Genomic DNA, 18102 nt, shown 5'->3' with positions numbered 1-18102 from the left:
AGACCGAGATTAGGAGAGGAACAATTTTTTTCCCCTTCGAGTAAAGGTTTTCAACGTTAGCATCATCTGGGGCGCCTTTAGACATCCTGAAGACCAGGCTGCACCCCTAATTCAGAATCTCCATAGGGTGAGGCCCAGGCATCGGTATTTTGGAAAGCTGCCCAGAAGATTCCAACGTGCAGCTAAAGGCCAACCGGGAGCCGGGGTTTGGGGGTGAAGGTCGCGCAGCCTTCAGCGAAGCGGGATAACGAAGCTCCAAGAACGTGGCTGCACCTAGCCTCTAGGCACACCCCAGCGGTGCCGCCTGATGCACTTAATCAACAACGGAGGAACACAATAGCCAGGACATGGAAACAACCTAAGCGCCCATCATCGGATGAATGGATAAAGAAGATGTGGCACATATACACAATGGAATATTACTCAGCCTTAAAAAGAAATGAAATTGAGCTATTTGTAATGAGATGGATAGACCTAGAGTCTGTCATACAGAGTGAAGTAAGTCAGAAAGAAAAAGACAAATACCGTATGCTAACACATATATATGGAATTTAAGGGAAAAAAATGTCATGAAGAACCTAGGGGTAAGATAGGAATAAAGACGCAGACCTACTGGAGAACGGACTTGAGGGTATGGGGAGGGGGAGGGGTGAGTTTTGACAGGGCGAGAGAGAGTCATGGACATATACACACTAACAAACGTAGTAAGGTAGATAGCTGGGGGGAAGCAGCCGCAAGGCACAGGGATATTAGCTCGGTGCTTTGTGACAGCCTGGAAGGGTGGGATGGGGAGAGTGGGAGGGAGGGAGACGCAAGAGGGAAGACGTATGGGAACATATGTATATGTATAGCTGATTCACTTTGTTATAAAGCAGAAACTAACACACCATTGTAAAGCAATTATACCCCAATAAAGATGTTAAAAAAAAAAAAAAAAAGGCCAGCCATGGCAGAAAGATAAAAAAAAAAAAAAAAAAAAAACAACGGAGGAGAGAGACTAACTCCAGCTTCTCGCCAAAGAGTGGGCCTTCAAGCGCAGCGTGGCCCCGCCCCCGGGCAACGAGGCCCCGCCCCCGCCCGCGGCCGCGCTGCAAGGGTGTGATCCTGGAGAGCCGGGTCCGGTCAGGCGCCCGCGAACGCTCTCCATCTCCCGCCTTCCATTGCCTCAACTTCCCTCCGCCAACCGGCGCGCGGGGCTCGGGTCTGTGGTCACGTGCACGGCGGCGGGCAAGCGCCATGAGGCGGGCGGCGCTGCGGTAGGTAGCCAGGGGCCTGGCGGGGCGCGGACCGGAGGGCGCCCACACCCGCCCTCCGCGCCGCTTGCTGGCCCGGGCGGGAGGAGCGGGCTGCGAAGGGCGGAACTAGTGCCGGGGCTTTTGGGCAGAAAATAGGGCCGGGTGGGGAAGGGCGGTCGCCTACCGCGACCCTGCCGGCCTAGGGTGGGGCCCAGCGCCCCCCGCCCCCCACCCCCCACCTTCGCGTGTTCCGGCCCGGAGTTTGATGTTAAAAGCGAAGAGGCACTTTAAGGGAGGAAGTTGGGCGTTCCCTGAAATTCCTATCTCTTTGCTCATCAGGGGGGTGGTTTGGAGTTAGCCCCTTGTCAGAAAGCTAGTACTTAGGGCTGCACGTTGCGTTTCCGGCCCTCTGCCCTCCTTTGCAGAGCGTTTTAAAGGTTGAGTGCTTGACTGACTTGGACTCGACTTAAGTGTGTTGTAATGTGGGTAGAGATTGCAGGGCATCTTTTGGGCTTTCAGGACCTCAGGACTGTGTGACCAGGGCCCCTGGTGCTGATTGCACTTTACTTTTACTGAGCAGCAAGGCCGGTAAGGCTAGGTGGGGGAGTGGCTTTGATTGGGCCCCTTTGACAAGGAGGATGCCTTTTTGCGTAAGTCATCATCCCAGCTTGTCCAGTTAAGGTGTAGGGCTTTAGACTCCAGGGCATGTCTGGCTCTCCCCCAACCCCCTTCACCGGAGCACTCCGGCTGTTCCAAGTTCTTTCTGCCTGGTTGGGTCCCAGGGGGCTCACCCCTGTTGCAGCTTCTGAATTCATCCCACTATAGGTATGCCAGCCCCCCTGGTGTGGCCCACAGTGGTTCCGAGTGATCCCCAGCAGTTCTCTTGGGGGCCCTGGATCTCTCTCACTGTCCCTGTGGACCTTGCTCTCATTTGAAAAAGGTTCTCTGTGTCTCTCTGTCTCTCTCATTCTCTTATTTGTTATACCGTTTGAAGATGGGTTGAAGGTCATTACAAGAAGAGCCACAGTTGGCTTTAGCTTGCATTGGACATGATGTGACAGGCCTTCTTACAAGCTCCAGGGTTTGGTTCATGTGTCTTCTCCCAGGAAACCTTCCTTGGTCTCTCCTCCCCCCCAGTTTGGAAGTCCTCTGTCTTTGCCCTGAACTCCTTATAAACCTGTGGCTCGTTTCCTTTGAGTCCTGTTGAACCTTAAGCAGGTACTCCATTAGTGTCTAGAGAGAGAAAGAGTACATAAATGAATACAGACTGTCTGACATGATTAGGTTATTTGACTGGTGGGCAATCTTTGTACTTCTTTTTTCCCCCAGCTCACAAAAGAGCCATCTGAATTTGTTTAGTCTCTAAATTGAGGCATTTCCCCAGAGTGGAGGGCATATGAGTGGCATTGCCTGTTTTTGTACTGAAAACTCTTCCCGGACACCCACCCTAAGCTTGGAACCCAGAACAGCTAAGACACTTACGTTCACACCTTCATGCGACTTTTGTGACTCCCTTGGCTAGCCATGGAGAGGTTGGGCTCCTTGGTCTCCTTTTATTGGAAAGGTTGAATCATGGAGTCCTAGGGCCTGACTGTAGAGGCCTCTTGACAGTTTCTTCTAAAGGCCTAGGGATTTGCTGTAGGTAAAACTCCTGAGGGCTTCGCAGGGAATAAGCCATTAACCCTGAGGTACTGAGGTGTTAAGCAGTGATTGAACCATTCCCCTGCTCCCTCCACCTCAGTGTTGCATACATAAAGGGAAGTAGCCTGAGATTGTGAGAAGAGCAGTTTCCTTACATGTATGGTGTGTATGAGGTGGGGAGGGATTAGAAGAGCTGGGCTCTATCCAGTGTGCCAGTTGACTAGCAGGGAAAAAGTCATCTAATTCCTTCGGGCCTCAAGTTTTTTCAGGAGGTTGGTCTGAATCACAATTTTTTAAATCGAGGGGCCCATGGGGGTGTCAAAAGGGAGTGGTCTGTGAACCATCTGAAATAGTATATACTATTTTGTGTATCGATAAAAATGTATTCCCCCCCACCAACTACTAGGCACGAGGGTCCACAGGTTTCATCTGATTATCAGTAGAGATTATATCAAATTGTAGTGAAAAGTTACAATAAGCTGAATGTTCACAAGAGAATAGAAATTTATTATACCAGTATATGATTAGTATAATCAACGATTTTATTTTTTTAATATATATATTTTTAATAAATTTATGTATTTATTTATTTTTGGCTGCGTTGGGTCTTCGTTGCTGTGCGCGGGTTTTCTCTAGTTGCAGCGAGCGGGGATACTCTTCGTTGCGGTGCGTGGGCTTCTCATTGCGGTGGCTTCTCTTGTTGCGGAGCACCGGCTTTAGGCGCGTGGGCTTCAGTGGTTGTGGCTCGCGGGCCCAGTAGTTGCGGCTCACGGGCTTCAGTAGTTGTGGCATGCAGGCTCTAGAGCACAGGCTCAGTAGTTGTGGCGCACGGGCTTAGCTGCTCCGTGGCATGTGGGATCTTCCCGGACCAGGGCTCAAACCCGTGTCCCCTGCATTGGCAGGCGGATTCCCAACCACTGTACCACCAGGGAAGCCCTAATCAATGATTTTTTAAAAAGCACTCACATTAGGCCTTTGCTGTGTTACAGGGATATGTTTTCAAATTTATTATGGCAGTATGCAACCAACAGGGCTGCAGGACCACAGTTTTCCAAATAATTTGGCCCAACTGTTTCTCTGTATTCATCAGCCCCCTCTTTACTATCTCCGTTTGAGTCTCCATTCAGAGATGGTCCATTGTAGTGCCTGGCTTATTTCCAAATTTCTGGTCATTTTTGACTTTTAGGGGAGACTTTGGAGAAGCTTGCCTTTCTGGAATAGAGTTTTTTAAGTATTTTTTTTTGGCTGCGTTGGGTCTTCATTGCTGCACACAGGCTTTCTTTAGTTGCTGTGAGAGGGGGCTACTCTGCGGTGGGATCTTCCCGGACCAGGGCTCAAACCCGTGTCACCTGCATTGGCAGGCGGATTCTTAACCAGTGTGCCACCAGGGGAGTCCCCATGGTCAGGCTCTGAACCTCCGTATACTACACTGCTTTTCACTCAGGCAGGATGGGATGGTTTTCATCACTTTTCAGAAAATGCTGCTTCTTAAGGAACAAAACAAATGCTTGTATATATGTGTATTTACCCAAATATGTGAGATCAGTTTTACAGCTCCTGTTAGTTTGTGATGAGTATTCACAGTATTTAGCCATTCAGAGTCAGATCTCATTTCTTATATTGAGATCATCTACAGCAACTATTATTATTGCTAATTAATGTATCGAGGGCATGATTTTTTTTGCTCTTTCAGTTAATAGTAGCAATGGAAGATTTTAGCTTTTTCCAGTGTGCTTTTTAAAACCCGATATATTCAGTTGCAGAACGATAGTTTCTGAGATGGCAGAAGGAAGGACCACATGCTCTTGTTTCCTTCAGTGAGGGATTTGAACCTATAGAAAATACATAAAATGAAATAGTGAAAAAGAAAAAAGTTTAACTCAACGTTCTGAGAAAATGCAAATTAGGTCAAGAGCAAGAAGACTGAAATATTAATTCACATATAAAAGTACATAAATTGAAAATTCATTGTGAAAAAATAAACCACAACTATGGAAGGTAGAGGCTTGTTAGCTGTGTGATTGGAGAATAAACACAAAACCAAAACCCCAAACGCTTTAGGAAGCATTCCAGGCTTAGTGAACCAGCAGGGATTGTATCAGGGCCAGTGTGATGAGTGGCTGGCTAAGGAGTTGAATTAGCCAGTGAGCTTGTGCTGCTATTTTTGTGTTCTCTGCAGTTAGAGTAGTTGACTTGGTGAAAGGACCAGGATTTGTTCCAGTAGGACAAGTATCAAAACTACATGTAGATTTTACCAAATATTTTTACTCAGAGGCTCTTCCTTTATGCTGTAATTCAGAAGAGAAATCTATAATAAATTTGGGCTCTAAAGAAAACTTAAAATATGCTTTTTAAAAATAGGTTAGTCGGGCTTCCCTGGTGGCGCAGTGGTTGGGAGTCCGCCTGCCGATGCAGGGGACACGAGTTCGTGCCCCGGTCCGGGAAGATCCCACATGCCGCGAAGCGGCTGGGCCCGTGAGTCATGGCCGCTGAGCCTGCGCGTCCGGAGCCTGTGCTCCGCAACGGGAGAGGCCGCAACAGTGGGAGGCCCGCGTACCGCAAAAAAAAAAAAAAAAAAAAAAAAAAAAAAAAATAGGTTAGTCATCATTGGACCTGGCATTAGGTAGTAAGAATTTACTAGTCACTTGAGCTAGAATGAGTAAGAGTATCTGGGGTTCTCTACCTTTTCAATGCTTTGCCTTCTTCCACTGTGCTCTCAACAGATCAGTTTGTCAGTCCCTGATACTATACGTGTGTTAGCCCTGATAGGATAGTGTGTGGTTAGGAGTCGACAGTTAAGCAATAGTGAGCCAAAATCAAGTTAAACAACTTATTTTGGGAGAACAGTTTCGGCATATTGGGGTAAATAGCTTTGACTTTATTCCATTGGGGAGTAGGAAATTTCTGCCTAGGTCCAATAAATACTCTCTTTGAGTAATCCTGGAAAGGGTTAATTCTGTTGTCAAAGTTGATTGACTTATAATTGGGTTTAGCTTATTTATTGAGGAAGTATGGTATGACAATAACAAAATAAATGTTCATAATTAGTTTACTCAGCTGTTTACCGACTTGATTTTGGGCTTCTGAAGCTAATAAGAATAAACCCATTAAACCTGGTTGATATCTTTTATTTATTTTGTAGATCATTACCTAATTGGTCTCTGCTCTCAAGAAATGTTTAGTCTTATTGGAGAGATGATTTACGGAGTAGCCTCATATGCAAATATACATACACTTGAGAAACACGTACAGACCCTATAAGACAGTATTTACTAAGGGTGTGGGGTGGCTGAGTGCTCTGGAGGAGGCACAGGTCTTTGGGGTTGCCAGGGAAGAAGTCATGGAACCTTCTCGAAGCGTGTTTCATCTTGCTTTGTAGGCTTTGTACCCTGAGCAGAGGGCTGCTTGCTCCCAGCAGAGGACTGACTCAAGGATCTCAGAATCCCGAGAGAGTCTTCCACATTCATGAAGGCAAGCATGGGTGTTTACCTTTTAGGCCTATGTTGGGGGAAAACCCTGCTTTATTTATGAAGCATGTAGATAGACAGTTTAGGGCAAATGAGGCATACTAAAGGTAGATCTTTCATAAACTTCTCACTTAGAAAATGACCAGGATAGCTTGGGGTAGAAATCACATACAGTACTTGAGCTTTGGTTCCTGGGAGCCTTGGGGACTGAGCTCTTTTAGTTAAATGATTTCTGTTTCCTTTGTGTAGGTACTGAAGTGGAAGGCATGGAAAAAAGAGATCTAATGCATAAACAAGAGACAGGCCTTTCAGTTGTACCAACTAAATGCTCCTAGTCTATAGTTTTGTTAGAGGGACCCTGTTAATTGAAGTTAATTTCAGTAACTAATCCATATGCAAACTATGGATGTCTTTGTCAATGTAGGAATATTCATTATAATGAAAACTGGGACTTGTTTAAAGGATCCCAATGAATATATATGCATATATGTAATTTGAAATTCTGCTTTGTTTCTTGGCCCTCAACACCTGCCTTTCTTCTTACACTGAATATAAACTAGTAATAATCATTTTATGTCACTGAGCATCAGTAGTCTGTGTACTACTTGGGATACTTTCTGTCCATTCTTTTATTCAAGGAACTCAGGAGGAAAAAAAATCAGAAATAAGACTAATCTACTAATGGATATTTTTGGTTCAGTACTACTCTATGATTTCATTGTAATTAGAGTTTGCACCTAATTTATGGTATATAACAATTGTGGGTTTTTTTTTTTTTTTTCCTTTGGCCGTGGCTTGCAGGATCTTAGCTCCTTGACCAGGGATTGAACCCTGGCCCTGGCAGTGAAAGTACAAAGTCCTAACCACTGGACCACCAGGGAATTCCCTATAACAATTGATAGAAAAATTAACAATTGATAGAAAAATCAACCACTTTTTCATGAAAATTAAGATGTATGTTCATCTAACCATATTTGGTTTTGATCAGATATTTAGTTGTTGAAGGACCAAGGATTGCTATAGTTAATTTTCTGTAACCAGAATATGTATTTTAAAATGATAGAAAAAAACACATGAACTCAAAACATTTAAAATCCTATAGATTTATTTTTTAGTATTGACTTACTACTGCTTATCTAATTTATTTCCCCTTTATCCATATAGCATGTTCACCAATACATGTGAATCATGGTGTGTGTGGTAATCAGTATCAATTTTTTTATAAGTGCTTAAATTTTTTTTCGCACTAATTCATTCTTGCACTTTTGGGCAATGGGCATTAACTAAACTTAAATTGCTTTTTTTTGCCTTTCCTTTCTTGCTTCATTTTTCTTGCCTCAACTTTTCTAACATTTAGGGTAGTATACATATATGAGAAATCAATTAGAGTGAGACTCAAATTTTGATATTAGTCTTAGTCTTACTGCCTATAAGAAGATAGGCAGGGATTCTGTTCATAATATCTCCATCGTAAAGGGACTCCTACCAACACTGATACAGCCCCAGCAGATGAATAATTGGAGTTATCCTTTTTTGCTTATTTGTATAAATCCCAGTGATTGACACAAGGATATTCTTTTCTGCACTAAGGAGACAATAATTGTTTCAAGTTTTTGGGAAGCAGAGGCCTGATCCCTTCCCTGAGCTGTTTGTTTTGTGGCATTAAATGGAAATTCATGGATCTTTGAAGCTTTTGAGTGCATGAGTCGCTTTTCGTAGTTTTTGAGCTGGTTGCCATAATCCATTTCTTACTTTCTTTGTTTCATGGAATGACCTCTTTATTTTTGTTTCAGTTCGAGATAAGTTGCGGGAGATAGTAGGAGCATCCACAAACTGGAGGTATGTGCTCTGTGTTTATTCGTTCTTCTATCCCTAAGTGGTGTGCTAGCCTGTGTTTAGGCTCAGTTGATGGTCCCACTGTAGGAATGGGGGGAACCCTTTGTTCAGAAATGGGTTGAGAGGTTTTTTTACTTGGGGGAGAAGATCAAAATTACAACATACTCATCAGGTGATGCTTTGTTGTCATAAAATCATGTAATTTACACGTACTCTGCATTTTTCAAAGTGCATTCAGGAGTATTACCTCACTGATTCTCAGTGAAACTTGTGACGTGCTTATGACATATGTTCCTCTTCCTTTTTTGCACATGATGAGATTGAAACTCAGACATTGAGTGATTGAGTACCAGGTTTGGGACTTGAACCCAAGTTCCTGGTTTTTCTATTTCATGCACCCTGACTACTGCTTCTTGTCAGGTCACAATTAACCAGGCCTCCCATACAATCTTTCTCTTTTCTCTAAGTATTTCCCTGCTTTAAAATAGGATAGTATCCCTCTTGGTGCATAGAATTTTGAGGCTAAAATGAGATAAAAAGAAAAAGCACAATAACAATAATAATCTATTTGGTATAAAAATTATCTAATGACTTCTTTTTATCTCTTTATATGAAAAATTTCAGTTTTCTGAAAAGTAGAAGAAATGAATACCTTTGTTCCCACTATCTGAATTGGATACTTATGAACGTTTTTCCAGATTTGCCAATATACATATACTGGCTAAACTATAAAGGTATCGTGACACTTCAGCTCCAGTTATATTCCAATACCTCTCTAATAAATAAATATATTTTCCTTTGTAACAAAATCAGCAGTCGTGCATCTCCAACAAATAAGATATTCTCTTACATAATGAAATTGACAGTAATTCCCTAATAGCATATTATTTACCCATATTCAGAATTCCTCAATTATTCCCCACATATCTTTTATAGCTTTTTTTAAAAAAAAATCAAGATCCGGTAAACAACTGCATATTGCATTTCATGGTTATGACTCTTTAGTCTCCCCTAATCTAGAATAATAGTTATCCCTCCCTCTTTTTTTTTTCCCCCACGAGCTTGACTTTAAAGAGGCCAAGCCATGTGTCTTGTTGAATGTTCCACGTTCTGGATTTACCTGGTGCCATTTAACTTGTTCGTCAGTTCCCTCCCTATATTTTTGTAGGCTACACTTTTCTGGCAATAATACTTCATAAGTAAAGCTTAGAAAGAGTGATATTGTCAACATTTTAGTTCCCTGTCCCCTTGTCTCTCTCTTTTCTTCCACCTTAATCGTCTCTTCTTTTTCTTCCCTTTCTGTCTCCTTTTCATGTTCCCTTCCTCTTTACCTTTTGCTCTGCCTTCCAAACTTCTATTGGATATACTCCATTTTTCCTCCTCTGTCTCTCTTTCCTGAAATTGAAGGCAGAGAGAGAGAGAGCTGGGGCACAGAGGTTACGAGACTTGTCAAGGTGAGAAATGGGAATATGGAGTTCAGTGGCTATGTTGTTCTTTAGCGCAGTTATATATATATACGTACATATATTTACACTCTATTATGTCCATTTCTGTATTTTTAATTTCATTTCAAAGATTCTATTCTTTGAATACACTTTTTTTTTTTTTTTTTTTTGTGGTACACGGGCCTCTCACTGTTGCGGCCTCTCCCGTCGCGGAGCACAGGCTCTGGACGCGCAGGCTCAGCGGCCATATGGCTCACGGGCCCCGCCGCTCCGCGGCATGTGGGATCTTCCCGGACCGGGGCACGAACCCGTGTGCCCTGCATCGGCAGGCGGACTCTCAACCACTGCGCCACCAGGGAAGCCCTGAATACACTTTTTGATGAGGGTGAATATATAGTTCATTTGGATATATCTATATCACTTATAAGTGTATTTTTCTTATCTACTAGCCTGAGAAATTTTAACAGAAATTTTTGATTTCACCAAGTGGCAGGTAGGAAGGGAGGGAAGGAAAAGGAGATGAGGTAGGTCCGGACCTGCTGTTTCCTCTTTTGATGGTGTCTGACTGACCTGTATGTCACTGGAGTTGGGGGATAGCACTGTCCTATGTTTTATGAAGCTTGTGTCCGTTCTTCTCAGAGACCATGTGAAAGCAATGGAGGAAAGAAAATTACTTCATAGTTTTTTGGCTGCGTCACAGAAAGGTCTGCCACCTAGGAGAATGAAAGACAGTTACATTGAAGTTCTCTTACCTTTGGGCAGTCAGCCTGAATTAAGAGAGAAATATTTGACTGTTCAAAACACTGTAAGGTAACATGGCACTATTTCTGTTTGTGTCGTTTGTTTTTATTTTATTTCCTTTCTTTATTACAACTTTGAGATATAATTCACACATCATACTGTTCACTTATTTAAAGTGTGTGATTCTCTGGTTTTTTGTATATTTAGAGAGTTGTGCTACCATCACCATAATCAATTTTGGTAGATATTTATCACCCCATAGTGTTCTTCTTTTTAAAGGGTGATCATTATGATTTTCATTTCATCACAGTTTTCTTTATTTCACAGGTTTGGCAGGATTCTTGAGGATCTTGACAGCTTAGGAGGTACTGATATTTTAGTATTTTTAAACTGGTACTTACAGTAATACATTGAATCCTCTGGCTGGAAAGGGTCTTTTTTTTTTTTTTTAACATCTTTATTGGCGTATAATTGCTTTACAATGGTTTGTTAGTTTCTGCTTCATAACAAAGTGAATCAGCTATACATATACAGATATCCCCATATCCCCTCCCTCTTGCGTCTCCCTCCCACCCTCCCTATCCCACCCCTTTAGGTGGACACAAAGCACCGAGCTGATCTCCCTGTGCTATGCGGCTGCTTCTCACTAGCTATTTTACATTTGGTAGTGTATGTCCGTGCCACTCTCTCACTTCATCCCAGTTTCCCTGGAAAGGGTCTTTTTATTCTTTAACTTGCAGAGCTGAAGATATTCTAAATGAGCAGAAAAAGAAGGGCATCTGCTACTTCTGAATTGTCATAATTATTTAATTAAATTTACCGAAAAGTTGCAGAGTACAAAGAGTTGTTCTCCCCTGAATCATGTGAGAGTATGTTGCTGACACGATGCACATCACCCCCAAATATTTTCATGTGTATTTCCTACAAACAAGGACATTCTCCTTCATAACCACAATATAACCCTCAAAATCAATAAATTAACACTGATATTTAGACAGTCTAATCCTCAGACCCCATTCAGCTTTGGCCAGAGGTCCTTTATAGCAGAAGGATCCAGATCTGGATCCAGTTCTGAATCACATGTTGCAATTAGTTGTTGTGTCAGGGTTAGTTCCTCAGTCTTTTCCTGACTTTAATGACCTTGATACTTTTGAAGGTTATGGGCCAGTTCTTTTGTGGAATTTCTCTCAATTCGGGTATGTTTGATGCTTCCCCAAAGTTAGATTTGGGATGTGCATCTTTGGCAGGAGTGTCCACAGAAGGGATGCTGTGTTTTTATTGCATCTTAGCAGGTAGTGCATAGTTCTAATTTGTCCCATTACTGTGATGTTGACTTTGATTCCTTGATGAAGGTGGTGTCTTCCAGGGTTCTTTGCTGTAGTTACTCTTTTCCCCTTTGTAATTAATAAGTACCTTGTAGGGAGGTACTTTGAGACCTTGTAAATATCCCATTCTTCATTAGACTTTTATCAATTACTTTAAAATCAGTATGGACTCAGGGATTCCTATTTTACTGAATGGATTATAATATATTTCTATCATCTGTTTTGATGCTCAGCTTGTCCCAGGACTGCCCTTCATTCTTCATGCTGGCTTCTGTGGATTTTTTTGGGCTGTGTCCCCATCATTCTTTGAGCACTTCCTCACTTTGTGGTGCAACATTTCTAGGCTCATTTGTACTTTCCCTGCCCCAGTCCTGGAATCAGCCAAATCTCTGAGGAGCCCTGATTCTTTTTAATGGAGAATGATATTTAGAAACCAAGATCTGGGTGCTGGGAGTTGTCATTGTTGCTGGGGTATCACTATTCCTCTGTGCTTTCAGTGGATGAGCTGGGGAATATATGCACGTACATGTACATTTACATCTATACCTGCCTGTATGTGTATTCCTTCCTTCCTTCCTCCCTCCCTGTCTCTCCCTCCTTACCTATCTGTCTACCTGTCTGTCTGTCTGTCTATCTATCTATCTATCGGAACCCTGGGTTCATACTGATAGTTCCAATTCTAATTCAACCACAGGTTCATTCTTAATTCCTCCCTTTTCATATTTGTAATTCCCTTCTCCAGCTGGCTCCATTATCTGTAGTATATTTACTTATTTGATCAGTTCCCCCGTATGTAGCCAATTTCATATTGCTGCCATCCCGAAACCCTCATGAACGCTCTCCTCACCTCAGTGGGATTCTGCTCCATCCCAGGTCCCCCTCCTCGTGCTCGGGCTGCGGCTTGCTGGGCCATCACTCTCATTGCCTCCCTGCATATCTTCCTGACCCCTCTTGGGCTTCAGCACCCGACTCTGGGCTGTCTGTCTTGCTTGCTCCTACGTAATGGCTTTTGGACTGAAATGTTGGGAAAAGGTTTAAAAAAAGGCTGTAATAATCTTTAAAATAGAGACACAAATCCATTGTTAGGCTTACGGCTAGCTACATTTTTCTTTAGATTAAATAAACCTTTAAAATTCTTATTGGCCTTTTAAAAAATAATCACACACACACACACACACACACACACACACTCACTCACTCACTCACTTGACTTCGGTTTACTTAGGTGTCCCTAAATATACAAACTCCCCTGCCACTACCCTGTTTTTCTTCATCACCTCCTGTTGATGACCAGTCCCTTTCACCTGTTCACTTGTTTCTATTCCTTCCGTTTCTTCAAGGAACTTGCCTTATCACGTACCCTGAAGATATCTCCCTCGTATCTCAAGCCTTTTCTCAACCTCACTTTTCCCTTAACTTCTAAACATATTCAAGGCTCTTGCATCTTGCAATGAAAAATAGGTAAAGCCTCCTTCCCTTATAACACTCTCCAGTTTTCTTTCTCTCTCACTTTAGAGCTACCTTTGTGTTCTGGCTTCTGCTCCTCCATGCCATTGAGCTGATTGTGCCAAACTCTTTGAAGCTCCTAATGATGTCGAACTCACCCTTGGGCCTTGGTGACATTTCCTCCTGCCTCTCAGGCTGCTACTTCCCAGTCTCCTTTGTAGATTCCTCTTTCTCTGTTGATCCTTTAAATGTCGCTTATCTTCAGGGTTTTGTCTGCTGCCCTTTTTGTTGTTGGTATCTGCACTTTCTCTATAAATAATCTTCAATCCCGGTGCTTCAGTTGCTCTCAGTATGTGGAATACTTCAGAAGCTACATTTCCTGACGTGCTTTGTGAGTTGTAGACCAGTTTGTCCTCCTGCCTGCTGGCCATCTTCATTTGGATGTGCCGTGGACTTCTCAAATTCAGCATGTTGAAAACAGTCCGTTCTGCTCTTCCTGTGCTGTATTCTGTTTCTCAGTGAATGGTACACTATCTTCACTCATGTAAGTTAGAAACCTGAGTTAATTCAGGTCTTGTCAAGCCTGCCTTCTTCTTAGCTCTTGGACCTTTTCTCTTGCTTTCACTTCCACTAATGCTGTGGAAGGTCAAACACTTAGGATTTCTTCTCTGGGTACCACAAGTTTTTTGAATGGAGTTTCTTGCCTTTCGCCCCTCATCCCCCCACTGCATTCTTTAGCAGGTGCATGGATGAAAGGGTTTATTGTTACTCAACGAGTATTTATTGAGCACAGACCCTGTCCTGAGGGTTGATGATAAACAATTTGTTTTTAATAAATTTATTTATTCTTTTATTTTTGGCTGCGTTGGGTCTTCGTTGCTGCGCACGGGCTTCCTCTAGTTGTGGCGAGCAGGGGCTACTCTTCGTTGAGGTGTGCGGGCTTCCCATTGGGGTGGCTTGTCTTTGTTGAGGAGCATGGGCTCTAGGCGTATGGACTTCAGTAGTTGTGGCACGCAGGCTCAGTAGTTGTGGCTCACAGGCTCTAGAGCACAGGCTCAGTAGTTGTGGCGCACAGGCTTAGTTGCTCCGTGGCATGTGGGATCTTCCCAGACCAGGGCTCGAACCCGTGTCCCCTGCATTGGCAGGAGGATGCTTAACCACTATGCTACCAGGGAAGTCCCGATGATACAAATTTGAATGAATCATAGGGCAAGCAGGGAGACCACTATAAAGAAGTACAGTACAGTTTTAAATGAGTAGAAACATGCTTTGCACCTTTAAATGCTTGTTAAAATATGGAAAGTACACAGATAACCACAGGGTGGTGTAGGAGCTGAGGGTGATTGAGGGAAGGAGGGAGAACTCTGAGGCAAATAATAGCTTCATGATTAGGAAGGAGTCAAGAGGAAAACAGGTAGCTGAGCCCTTGTGATTGGTTTCTCTTTTTTGAAGATGTCTGATGCTGTCAGACTCATGTGCTGGGGTCTTTTTCTGATTTAGGCACTGTGTCTCTGTTGAGTGGTAATAAGCCACCTGGCGGGCCTGGGCTTTGGGCTTCAGTTTCCTCACCAAATCTAAAATTGAACAGTCAGAGTAGAGGATTCCCAGATCTCTTCAACGTATAAAACAGTCTTTGGTTCTAGGAAAAGACCACTAGTGGAATATGGAGGATTGGGTCTTCAAAACCAGATAAGACTTTATTTTATTTTATTTTATTTTTTACATCTTTATTGGAGTATAATTGCTTTACAATGTGTGCCAGTTTCTGCTTCACAACAAAGTGAATCAGCTATACATATACATATGTTCCCATATCTCTTCCCTCTTGCGTCTCCCTCCCTCCCACCCTCCCTATCCCACCCCTCTAGGTGGTCACAAAGCACCGAGCTGATCTCCCTGTGCTATGCGGCTGCTTCCCACTAGCTATCTGTTTTACATTTGGTAGTGTATATAAGTAAGTCAGAAAGGGTTGTTATTTTTTATCTGCAGTTCTGAGCCGTGGATGCTCATTGAAATCACCTGAGTAGCTTTAAAAACTGATGCCTGGATTCGACTTTTGCAGATTCTGATTTAAATGGTCTATATAGTTCAGCCTGGACATCAGGATTTTGTATCAGGTTCCTGTTTTTCATCTTTGTTCTCACATATCAATTCTTTTTTAAAAAATTAATTAATTAATTTTAACATCTTTATTAGAGTATAATTGCTTTACAATGGTGTGTTAGTTTCTGCTATATAACAAAGTGAATCAGTTATACATATACATATGTTCCCATATCTCTTCCCTCTTGCGTCTCCCTCCCTCCCACCCTCCCTATCCCAGCCCTCTAGGTGGTCACAAAGCACCGAGCTGATCTCCCTGTGCTATGCGGCTGCTTCCCACTAGCTATCCATTCCATGCTTCGTAGTGTATATATGTCCATGCCACCCTCCCGCCCTGTCACAGCCTACCCTTCCCCCTCCCCATATCCCCAAGTCCATTCCCCAGCAGGTCCCCGTCTGATTTCAGGGAGTAAATTGCGAATGTTAAAAAATAATTTTGCTTTTCCTTTATTTGGTTCTCTTCTGTTTTCCTACAGTTCTTATTTGCTACATGCACAACAAAATTCATTCAGCTAAGATGTCTCCTTTATCGATAGTTACAGCCCTGGTGGACAGGATTGGTAAGTGATATTATTTTCTAGACATACTTAGAATTTTTAGTAATTATAAAATATTATTGAGATTAGAGGAAATGTTTTCCTTTTATGGGGGAATTTTTATGTATATATGTGCATATGAAAATGTCTAGATTGCAATATACCAAGATATTTATTATAATTATCTTTGGGTAGAAGAGTTTTGCATGATTCCAGTTTTATTTTTTATATTCTCTGCATTGTCTAATTTTTCAAAAATTATTTTTGAAAAATTAGTTTTGAAGACAAAAAGGAAATATAGTGAAATTTGCCAAAATTTCAAATGAAATTGTCCATTTACAGTATAGAACATTTGGAGTATGGTTTGGGCTCAGGTTGATTTTTCTGTTTTGTAGATATGTGTAAGAAGAGCTTAAGCCCAGAACAGGACATCAAGTTCAGTGGCCATGTTAGTTGGGTTGGGAAGACGTCCATGGAAGTGAAGATGCATATGTTCCAGGTGTGTCTGTGCCCGAAGACTGCCCCCTTGTTCCAATACAACCAGCTAGTCTCAGTGAAAGAAAAGCTTATTCACCTGTCTATCCATAGACAGATATATAGTTCACCCATTTATAGAAAAACAATTCAAGTTCATGTCATACAGATGGTGTGTTATTAATATCCTCCTCCTGGACATAGACTGACACGTAATTTGGTGTTTATGCTTACTGTTTATTACTTTGAAATCATATACAGCTCCATGTTAAGGTACTTGTTTCTAGTTTTGCCCCAGAGAATTTCCCTACAGTCTGAGTTCTGTTAAGCATGAATCGGATTGGTGACTGTTAGTTTCCTAGGGCTGCTGTAGCAAAGTACCATAAACCATGTGGCTTAAAATAACATAAATTAATTGTCTTAACAATTGAGAGGCTAGAAATCCAAAATCAAGGTCTCAGTAGGACCATGCTCTATCTAAAACCCGTAGGGGAGAAGCCTTCCGTGCTTTCTTCCTAGCTTCTAATGGTTTGCTGGCCCTTTGGCATACCTTGGCTTGTAGTTGTAACACTTCAATCTCTTCCTTCTTCATCACATAGCATTTTTCTCTTGTGTGTCTGTGTCTCTTCTCTTCTCTTCTTTTATTTATTTATTGGCTGCGTTGGGTCTTTGTTGCTGCATGTGGGCTTTCTCTAGTTGGGGCGAGCGGGGGGCTATTCTTTGCTGCAGTGTGTGGGCTTCTCATTGTGGTGGCTTCTCTTGTTGCAGAGCATGGGCTGTAGGCGTGTGGGCTTCAGTAGTTGCAGCATGTGGGCTCAGTAGATGCGGCATGCGGGCCCCTAGAGTGCACGGGCTTCAGTAGTTATGGAGCGTGGGCTCAGTAGTTGCAGCACATGGGCTCAGTAGCTGTGGCTTGTGGGCTCTAGAGCACAGGCTCAGTAGTTGTGGCACACGGGCTTAGTTGCTTCGCAGCATGTGGGATGTTCCCGGACCAGGAATCGAAACTGTCCCTTGCATTGGCAGGCAGATTCTTAACCACTGTGCCACCAGGTGAGTCCTCTTCTCTTCTTATAAGGACATCAGTGATACTGGATTAAGGGCCCACCTACTCTGGTGTGACCTCATCTTACCTGATTACATCTGCAGCAACCCTATGTCCAAATAAAGTCACGTGCACAGGTACTGAGGGTTGGGACGTCAACATATCTTGTTGGGGGACACAGTTCAACCCATAACAGTCACTGAGATTACTACAGCAGTTAGGAACAGCCTCTCTAATGAGCATAACTCAGAATAGCTATTATAAAGAAATGAAGAAATTTGTCAAGAAAAAGTACCTCAAAGAGGGTAATAGTACAGAAATCAAATAATTCAGAGTATGTTGAAGATTTCATTGTGAAAACTTACTTAAGAGTGACTTATTCAGTTATGTCAGGGTATTCAGTGGATCTGTCATTCAGATACGTGAAATTATGAAGCCTTTCACGTTTTGGAAAAAGTCTGAAGGTTGCTCTGCAGTAATTAAAAGTTATTTGTCAAAATAGGTAAGTAGTTTTTTATTTGATGCTGTATGTAAACAGTTGAATTTTTTAACTTCCATGTTGCTGTAACTGACGGTAATACTGCTTTTAAAGCAAATATCGTAAAGTTGTTGGGGATGCTCCTCTGATTTGTTCGCACCCTTTTTTAATCTTCATGGTTGATGCACGGTGAATTCCTGGCATAAGACCTGCTTTCTAAGGAATCTTGGACAAATAGGTTGAAAAAGAGATACAGGAATTATTGGGAGGAGAGAGCCAGTGAAAATCAGTGCCAGGGAAGTACAGACTTCTGTTTTAAATTTGCATTTCTCA

General features: G+C 42.5%; 1 protein-coding gene across 3 annotated transcripts in view; it reads left to right on the top strand.

Annotated features, from left to right (window-relative positions):
* The first annotated feature begins 1070 nt into the window (after nucleotides 1–1070).
* ACOT9 (acyl-CoA thioesterase 9) overlaps nucleotides 1071–18102 on the top strand; it is a 33816-nt gene continuing 16784 nt past the window's right edge. The window contains exons 1-8 of one of the 3 annotated variants that reach the window (XM_032618735.1): nucleotides 1072–1256; nucleotides 6256–6347; nucleotides 7508–7534; nucleotides 8137–8182; nucleotides 10264–10434; nucleotides 10693–10730; nucleotides 15716–15799; nucleotides 16171–16274. In XM_032618735.1, the coding sequence (XP_032474626.1) occupies nucleotides 1237–1256; nucleotides 6256–6347; nucleotides 7508–7534; nucleotides 8137–8182; nucleotides 10264–10434; nucleotides 10693–10730; nucleotides 15716–15799; nucleotides 16171–16274 (582 nt within the window). In that variant the 5' untranslated portion in view covers nucleotides 1072–1236. Of the gene's footprint in view, nucleotides 1257–6255; nucleotides 6348–7507; nucleotides 7535–8136; nucleotides 8183–10263; nucleotides 10435–10692; nucleotides 10731–15715; nucleotides 15800–16170; nucleotides 16275–18102 lie in introns of all 3 variants that reach the window. The other 2 variants (XM_032618736.1, XM_032618737.1) reach the window with 2 other exon arrangements.

Source organism: Phocoena sinus, chromosome X (assembly GCF_008692025.1).
Source record: "Phocoena sinus isolate mPhoSin1 chromosome X, mPhoSin1.pri, whole genome shotgun sequence".
In the NCBI taxonomy this organism is placed as follows: Eukaryota; Metazoa; Chordata; class Mammalia; order Artiodactyla; family Phocoenidae; genus Phocoena; species Phocoena sinus.
This window is presented reverse-complemented; position numbering and strand designations above follow the sequence as displayed.